This window comes from Schistocerca gregaria, chromosome 1, assembly GCF_023897955.1.
Source record: "Schistocerca gregaria isolate iqSchGreg1 chromosome 1, iqSchGreg1.2, whole genome shotgun sequence".
Lineage (NCBI taxonomy): Eukaryota > Metazoa > Arthropoda > Insecta > Orthoptera > Acrididae > Schistocerca > Schistocerca gregaria.
In genome coordinates this window covers 447,831,247-447,840,261 of record NC_064920.1, presented here as the reverse complement: position 1 = coordinate 447,840,261, position 9,015 = coordinate 447,831,247, and the positions used below count along the sequence as shown (strand labels likewise).

At 34.1% G+C, this 9,015-nt stretch overlaps 1 protein-coding gene across 1 annotated transcript; it reads right to left on the bottom strand.

The window, feature by feature from the left end:
• Window positions 1–4,111: 4,111 nt before the first annotated feature.
• Window positions 4,112–4,612, bottom strand: LOC126353443 (uncharacterized). The gene has a single exon (XM_050002768.1). It carries the CDS (start codon window positions 4,610–4,612, stop codon window positions 4,112–4,114), a length of 501 nt encoding a protein of 166 aa, XP_049858725.1.
• Between the last annotated feature and the right edge of the window lie 4,403 nt (window positions 4,613–9,015).

Sequence of the window (9,015 nt, the reverse complement as noted above, 5' to 3'; positions counted from 1 at the left end):
TTCCGGAACACGAATGTGATCGTTTTTTCTATACCACATCGTCACGACCTACATAATTGGTCCTGTGTAAACAACGAAATAGAAAAAACTAATAAAGCTGTGCAAAATATATGCAGGGAATTCAAAAATACAACATACGTTGATATAAGCACACTAGGGAAACGATTTCATACATCACATGGCTTGCACATCAACAGACTGGGAAAAACATTTGTTAGTCGCAAGATCTTGGATATAGTTCGTGCAAAATCAAACATGCAGCGTGGTATAAAGCATGCAATACCTTTAAAAGGCAAAAGTGATATATCTTTAGAATTTAACATGCAACATGACGGAACAGTGGCGTATACCAAGAGCACTGATGAAAATGCTTTTTTAGCGGAAGTAAATATTCCAGCAATTCCAATTTAATCAGAAACAATATGTGCAACTCGGATTTGCCACATGCAGATGAGGGCTCACTTGAGAATGAAAACAATGACAAAATATTAAGGTTACTGCAAGTCAATATTCGTTGTTTAAGAAATGAACTGTTAGAATTAGAACATTATTGTAACATTAAGGATGTAGATGTGATATGTGTGTCAGAACACTGGCTAACAGAAAATCAAGTTAGCAGTTTTGTTCCTGAAGGATATGTTTTAGCTGATATAATGTGCAGGAAAAACAGAAAAAATGGGGGTGCTGGAATTTATATCAAGCATGACCAAAAATTTTCAAAATTAGATATAACGCCGTATTGTTCAGAAGTAAATGCTGAGTTTAGCTGTATAAGACTGACTGAAGAAAACATAATAATTGTTAGCCTGTATAGGTCTCCAAATGGAGACATAAATGTTTTCTTTGAGCAATTTGAACTAGTAGTTATGAAACTTTTTAAGTTTAAAACAAAGATTGTTATTTGTACTGATTTTAATATTGAAATGGGAAATGCAAGACAACAAGACTCCAGAACATTTTTTAATATATTAAGATCTTTAAACTTGCACTGCACGAACAAGTGTCCTACTCGTAATGATGCATGCCTAGACAATATTATTGTTAATTTGCATAGAGAGGAATATGTGGTTAGATTGGCTGATGGTGCTTTTGCAGATCATGATCCATTGCTTTTAACACTTTCCATTATAAACCATCTTATTCCAATGAATTTAATGTGGCATGGGTAAGAGGTCAGAGAGAGGAGCACATTATGTCATTTATTAACAAGTTAAAGGTCACAAACTGGGAACCTGTTTATGAGTGTCATCCAGGAAAAACAGGAGTTGAAAATGATTTTGAAGCTTTCTTTAAGAAATATAGAGACGTAAAGGTACTCCTGTTCCCCGTTAATAAAAGTTAGGTCCTCAGTTAAACATAAAAATACAAAAATAAACTGGTATACAAAAGAACTAGCAGAAATCAGAGAAAATATGCTAATACTGTATAGAACAAATAAAAGCAAGGACAATCAAGGGTCTGAACAGAGGGATATTGGTATACAATGCTTATCTTAGAAATAAAAAGTATTACAAAGCTAAGCTCAGAGGAGCCTAAAAAGCAGCTTGTGAAAGGTATATAGAAGGTGCTCCAAATAAGTGTAAGGCAGCATGGGAAGTTATCAGACAAGATAATTCTCACAGCCAAGTATGTCAAACTCTGCTGGATCCAGGATAATTGAATGACTACTTTGTCACATCAGTCAGAGAACTCGGAGACAAAATTAAAGCCACAGACACATCGGCAAGGGATCTGCTTGGTCCCCAGCTGTCTGAGGGACCTTTGTTTCACTGGAACAATATCACGCCTGATCAAGTCTGTAAAACTGTTGCTAAACTATCGAATTCCAAATGTATGGACTGTTACTGGATGTCCAATTATGTTGTTAAAAGAACAGTCCATCTCATAAGTAAGCCACTAAGCTTTATTTTTAACAGATGTTTAGAGAATGGAGTTTTCCCAGATTTGCTAAAAATCTCTAAAATTATCCTCGTATTCAAAAAGGGTGATAAACAACTCCCCCAAAACTACCGAGCCGTATCTATTGTGCCAATATTTTCAAAAATAATTGAATCACTCATGTACTTTCAATTAAGCAGTTATTTTGAAAAGCATGATCTGCTTTGCAACAATCAATATGGATTTAGACCAGGTAAAAATACCACTGCAGCTGTTCTGGAAATTGTTGATCAGACTTTAACCGCCTTTGAAAATAAGAAGAAGGTGTCACTTGTATTATGTGAAAGCTTTTGATTGCGTTCCTTTGAACATATTATTAACAAAACTGGAGTATTATGGTATACAAAAATCTTCATTAGCAATAATTTCTTCCTATTTGACCAACAGAAGACAGTTTGTCTCAATTAGAAATGAGCATTCCCCCTTAGTAGAAATTGGTACAGGTGTGCCACAGGGCTCTGTCCTTGGCCCCTTCTTTTTCATTGTGGCTATCAATGACCTGCCCCATTCTGTATCATAGTCTGTAATCTGCTATGCAGGTGATACAAACCTGCTTACTTCACACCATGACATCCCAACCCTTGATAACATTACACAAGAAACTCTTGACTCTGCATTAAAATGGTTTGCAGCCAATAAACTTGTAAGTAATCCAGACAAAACCCAAAAGCTTCTGTTAGGATTATCTAAAAATATAGAAAATAAAAGTGTCAAGCTCTTAGGAATACATATTGATGCCAAACTAACTTGGGAAGAGCATATAAGCCAAATCTGCAAAAAAATCTCAAGAGTGACCTACCTCATGTGGAAACTGAGAGATATGGTCAATAATAATTATCTCCGTGTAGCATATTTTGGACTCTTTCAGTCACATATATCATATGGCTTACTCATATGGGGACATTCTCCTCATATCAGTAACATCTTAAAAGTAAAAAAAAAAAAAAAAATTGTTCGTATAATGTGTAATGCTGGTCCTGTAGAACACTGTCGCCCTCTTTTTACCAGGCTTAGGTTACTAACAGTGGTGAATCTGTATATCTATGAGGCTGCACTCTTTGTCAGGAATAACATTAAAGAAAGTATCATCAGGGAAACATTTCACAAGCACGATACTAGAAGTAAGGCAAATATTGACATTCCAAGGCACAGGCTAGCAATAACAGGAAACTCCCATAAAGTAAATGCCCTCAAAATTTTTAACAAATTTCCTCTTGCCGCTCAATCCTTGCCTTTTAAAACGTTCAAAACAAAATTATATGACTGGCTAGCAAAAAACCCATGTTATCATATAAAAGAGTTCTATGATATTGACAATATTGATATTAATAATTAAGATTGTAGTGGTATATAAGATATTTAATTTTTACATGTAATGTGATCAATATTTGTATCTTACGATTATTGTAAAAGCCTATTCTACTGTATGTGATCAATGGCAATAAGGAATCTGAATCTGTGACCTGAATTTTGCCTTCCTGTCTCACTGTAGCCTGAGTTCTGTAACTATTCTGTACCTTAAATTCACAGGTGCTTATCTGTTTTCTTGATTATTATTTTCATAGGGTCTGTTACCATTTCTCCTTTGATTACCTCGGCCCTGCTCATTCCTATTATTGTTATTACTCTGGTTGTGATAGTTGTTACCAAAATTATTATTACTTCTATTACCATCATATCTGTTATTATTGTTCCTGTTGTTGTTATTCTGGTGGTGTTGTGATGACCCCCCCATTCTGAAAATTGTTCTCCCAAGCATGATCTAATTCATCTACATATTTCAGAAACTCCTCTATAGTGTCATCTTGTCCGTAAACAAGAATCCACTGAACATGACCAGGTAAATGCCACTTCGGCAAGTCAGTTTGGATTTATTCCAGAAGTAGTTTATCTAACTGTGCTAAAATTCTAAGCTGCTTTTCACAGAATTCTTGCATTCTCATCTCTTCTTCACGAAATCTACTTCCATTCAAAAATTCTGATTTTATTCATGTCTCCTTACTTTCTGACCAAACTTCGTTTAAAAATAATTTTTCAGACTCTGCAAACGTCATTTCTGGATTAATATGCTAGTTAGCCCAGGATAAGCTTCTCCATCTAAAAATCATTTAGCAAATTTCACTTTCATGTGTTCTGGCACACCTGGTGCAAAGCAGTCCTTGCACTGGTACAATTAATCAACAGGGTGTAATTTAAAACCACCCAGAAAAATTTTCATAATAATGTTATTGCGATTGTTCTGAAACATGTTGTTACCATTATATATACTATTAAACATATTAGTCTCTAAATTTACAACTTTAGAGTTGACTGTTTGAAGATTATTAGATACTTCATTCACTTTGCTGTTTAATGAAGAAATTGGTTCTGAAACAAGTATAGAATTTAATTTTAGTTTCTCATCAATGAAATTATTTTTGGTTCCAGTATAAGTTTGCATATTGTGCAACTCTGATTTTCGTCTGTTGATTTGGTCAATAACAATGTTTTCTGTTCTTTTTACTCGTTTGTTGATTACATCAACATATTTGTTAACTAGCTGTAATTCAGTAACAGCAAAGTTCTTCAAAGAATTCACTTCAGATTCTACATTGTTTACTTTTTCATTTACACTATTCAGTTGTCTATTTGCCTTATTAATATCTTCACTAATTGATTCTAGTTTCTGGTCCATTTTATTGAGAACATTGTCTATTTTTCAAAATTTATTTTCAGTGTCCCATCTATTTTTTTTATTTTGCTCCAACAGTTTACCATCTTGTTTACTATCTAGTGACTTAGAAAATTTTTAAGTATGTCTTCTGATTGTTGAGACCCATGGAAAGATGAAATTATACTACTTGATGAATTCTCGTGGCTTTTAGATTTGGGGACAATGCATGCAGCTGCCAACCTGATCTTGTTGTGATTCCTTCTTGGTCACATAAAGAAAATATATTGCTTCTACTCATTTTGACTAATTTTGAACAACTTGACAAGATGATAAAAAAAAAACACTTCTGAAAACTATCTTTCCTATAATATTTTCAAAGTGTGTCACATGCAATTATTTTGCCTTACTTTAGCATACAATTTCACTTCCTAACAGGTAATTGTTTTAGTACTCTCTTACATAAATAATGTTTTGGTACTCATCTGACAATCCATGCTGCTGGTTGCTGCCTGTTGGTGTTGGTCCATTGACTCACATGTCAACTTTTTCCATACATGTTCTCATTTCAATTCACATTCCATTACTGGTATGTGGCACAGTATATTGTAAATAATTATTTCAACTTAAACCTAATAACCATTAGCATATGATGCACTTTTATGAAAATCCTAGCTCTTTTCAACATGTTGTAACATAACATGGCAAAAGTGGTTTTTTGGGTGAAGTTTGGGATGTGTATCATTACTTAACACAAGAAAAACATGTTTAATATACCACATCTTATTAAAGATATCCTCCATCAAAAAAATAATATGTATTTTGTGTAACACGAGGTGCTGCTTTTTGATGCTGCCGTAGTTTCATCTCGATATTACTGCATTGCTACATGGAATTCATGTAATGGTGTGAATGAGTTTCAGTACTTCTTGTTCACAAATAATTTTATTTCATGCACTAGATGTTTGGCAGTGAATGTACAAAGTCTGACTACATGCTGTTAATGCAAAATTCAGTCCAAGACTGGCCTAAAACTGACCTAAGACTGATCTATGGTGGTGTACAAATCGCCTCTATTTATATGATTTCAAACAATTAAGGGTACTGTTATTATTACATATTGAATTTTGCATATTTAACAATTATAGTTTTTACATACAGCTTCCCAAATGACAAAGAAAATTACATGGAATAACAGTGAATAATTTTATACAAAGACAGGAAAGACTCTGTTTCTATTAAGACTATAAATTACATGTTTTATCATTGCAACAATATAGTTTATTAATTTGCTTATATTATTTCACTTACTTAAAGTAAAATCATCCTGTCATTTTCAGGTTAAGAGAGGGAATAGTTTTATTGAACGAAAGGTGTAGATTCGATTAATTAAATTTGTTGTAATTACAGTTCTATTAACTAATGTCAATGACAATATGAGCATGTCTGATTCTGACCGACAATTCATCATGTCATATTTCTGTTAGGAGAATGAACAATTCCTGACTTAACAAACATAAATTAGCTGTCTCTCAATGACTTGAAATTTCAGAACTGTAATTCAATAATTAGAATAGCAATTTCATTCCTTCCATGTGCCTGTAGTTTGTATTGTGAAAATTATGATGGTACATTAATTCTTAATTCTACATGTTTCCTTCATTATATACAATATTTTATAATACTGGCAAGTTATCTCAATAAATTTTACATACAGCGTTTCATTTAGTGAATGATTTACTGAATGATCATAATTAATGTTTGTCTCTGGTACCAGTAGGTCATTTTTGTTGTCATAAATTGCTTAATATAAATCATTGTGAAATCAAGATTGTAATTATTTGTTGTGAATTTTTGAATAGACTGGAAAGGATGAAACATGTCTTGTTTTTAGGAACAGTTAGCTTATCCCAATTTTTATATATGTGTGTTACTGCACTATATTTAAGCATGGTGGGGAATATTCACTTATTCATTGACTGGTATTAAAACATCTCAAGGGTAGTTTTACAAAAAGGTTACAAGAATTTAGTACTCCACTATAAACACTTTCATAATCTCAGCAATAAAGTAATTTTTGTTATCTCCTATTTGCTGCACAAACTATTAGAAATATGATAATTTTAATGATGAGGAAACAGAGTTTAGAACAGTTTATAGCCACTGAAGGATCACAAAATGAAATATAATAATTTCTCAGATCATTATATATACTGAAGCGGTGAACAAGTAATTGCAGAAATATACTAATATTTATTAACATGTTCTTAAACTAATATTTTGAACTAAGCTGTTGTAATATTTTGTCTCAACATATAATGCATATATATCTTAGCTTCAGTTATGCTAATACAGTTACAATTAGACTGGTACTTATTTCTGTCACTAGCTCTAAGCACCTGCTGCTAATCCTTGTTATTTCAGCAGAGAACACTCATCCAATTCAGTGCTTCTCTCAACTCCATGCAACCAGGAACTGCACTTGCATCCACTGGCTTCTATGCACCTCATTTATTTATTTATACACTGGTGTCCAAAATAAAAGCAACAAACAGCTATTTCCCTGACTGGTGTCTAATTCATCGCATGGAAGATATCAGTGCAGTCAACATACAACCATGTCAGTGATAACGTCAGGACACCTATCAAACAGGATAGTGTTTGCCAGGTAGTCCCACATCCACAATCACTGTATAAACAGTCACAGACAATACAACATGGCACTGAGAAGATACCTACCAGGCTCTTTGTGGTGGACGGCCATAGGAAGAGTCGAAAAAGGACAGCCACAAACTGATGTGTCCCAATTCACAGTAGTGAATCGTTCCATTGTTTCTTGAATGTGGTGGCAGTTTGTAGAGATCAAAACTGTATCCTGAAGACCAGGGCAGGGTCAACCATGAGTGACATCAGAAAGAAAGGACTTTTATTTGGCTGTAAGGGCACAATGGTGTTACCTTAGTACTGCATGGCAACTGGCATCTCACCTCTCAGCATCCACTGCACTTATTGTTTTTAGGCAAATGGTGTACATAAGGCTTCAGCAGAGTGTCCCTCAGTATGAATCCCTTAGAGTATGCCTGCAATACACTAGGGAGAGGAGCTGCACCACATCAGCATCCACCAAGCTCTCTCCAAGACTTGCAAGAACCTCTACAAGAAGAATTGGTGTTATTGCTTCAATATGACATTGATAACATCATTAACAGCATGTCCTATGATTTTCAGGCCTGTATTGCTGCCAGAGGTGATCACACAGCACATTGAGCCCATTAACCAGCTGTTGGAATGTGTGTGTATGCAAATCCCTCAAGTTGAAAAAAAATTAAGAAAATTTTTATCTGCCAATATCTGTGTTGCTGTTGTTTGCATTCTGCATTCTTTACATTGTTTCTACTTTACTATCATCTGTTTATACTGTTGTCTGGCAAAATAAAAACAACTTTGGAAAATTTCCGTTTGCTGTTGCAATTTTGGACACCAGTGTGAACAGTCCCATTATATCTAATACATGAACAGGAGAAATCAAAAGACAAAACAGAGTGATTAGTTATAGATGAAGTATCAACCCTGAATGACTTTTAAAGACAATTACAATTGCATAACAGTGAAATGTATATACAAAATACAATATCTCTCTCAATCTGTTTCTTAAATACGAGGTAAACCAGCTACTACTATTGTATTCACAATATTAAAATATAGTTTGTCTGAGAAGACATTATCAGCTGCCAAATATCTTGGGAAAAGCTACATAATTTACTTCTCATTATTATTTAGTTAAAAAAAACTGCCATCAATGAATGTATACGTAGCTACTGCAACACATTGAAAATTCTGAAATCTGAACCTTGGCTGACACCAAATATCATTATTATGAAAGTGAATAGAAGCCTCTCAGTACATTACCATCTGATAAAAATGAAATGAACATGATGCATTGAAGGCTGAGAGGCTCCATCTGGGGAAGTTCGGCTGCCGAGTTGTAAGTCTTATTTCAGGTGACGCCATGTTGGGCGGCTTGCATGTCGGTGATGGTGAAATGATGATGAGGACAATACAAAAGCCAGTCCATGAGCATAGAAAATCTCAGCTGGGAATCAAACCCGGACCTGCTGCATGGTAGGTAAACATGTTACCACTCAGCTAAGCAAGTGGACACTACCTAAGAGATTTTACATGATAAAATAATCAAAAATATAATGTAAACATCAGCTTCCAGTAAATACACTGTTTTGTGTGGACCTATAGTAAGGATTTTTTCAAAGATGGGAGACTTGTCAAAAAAACAAAAATACTCAGAGAGAATTGACATCTTAATTTTGCTTCCACAGATCCTAGTTGAAATTGAACTCAGAGTTGAATGGAAAATTTACCTCAATAATTCTTATACATTTTGAAGGTTTAGCACAAACATTCCAATGAAT

Bases quoted from the DNA above. Each gene is read 5' to 3' on its own strand.
- LOC126353443 (XM_050002768.1), bottom strand. From the start codon at position 4,612: ATGGACCAGAAACTAGAATCAATTAGTGAAGATATTAATAAGGCAAAT.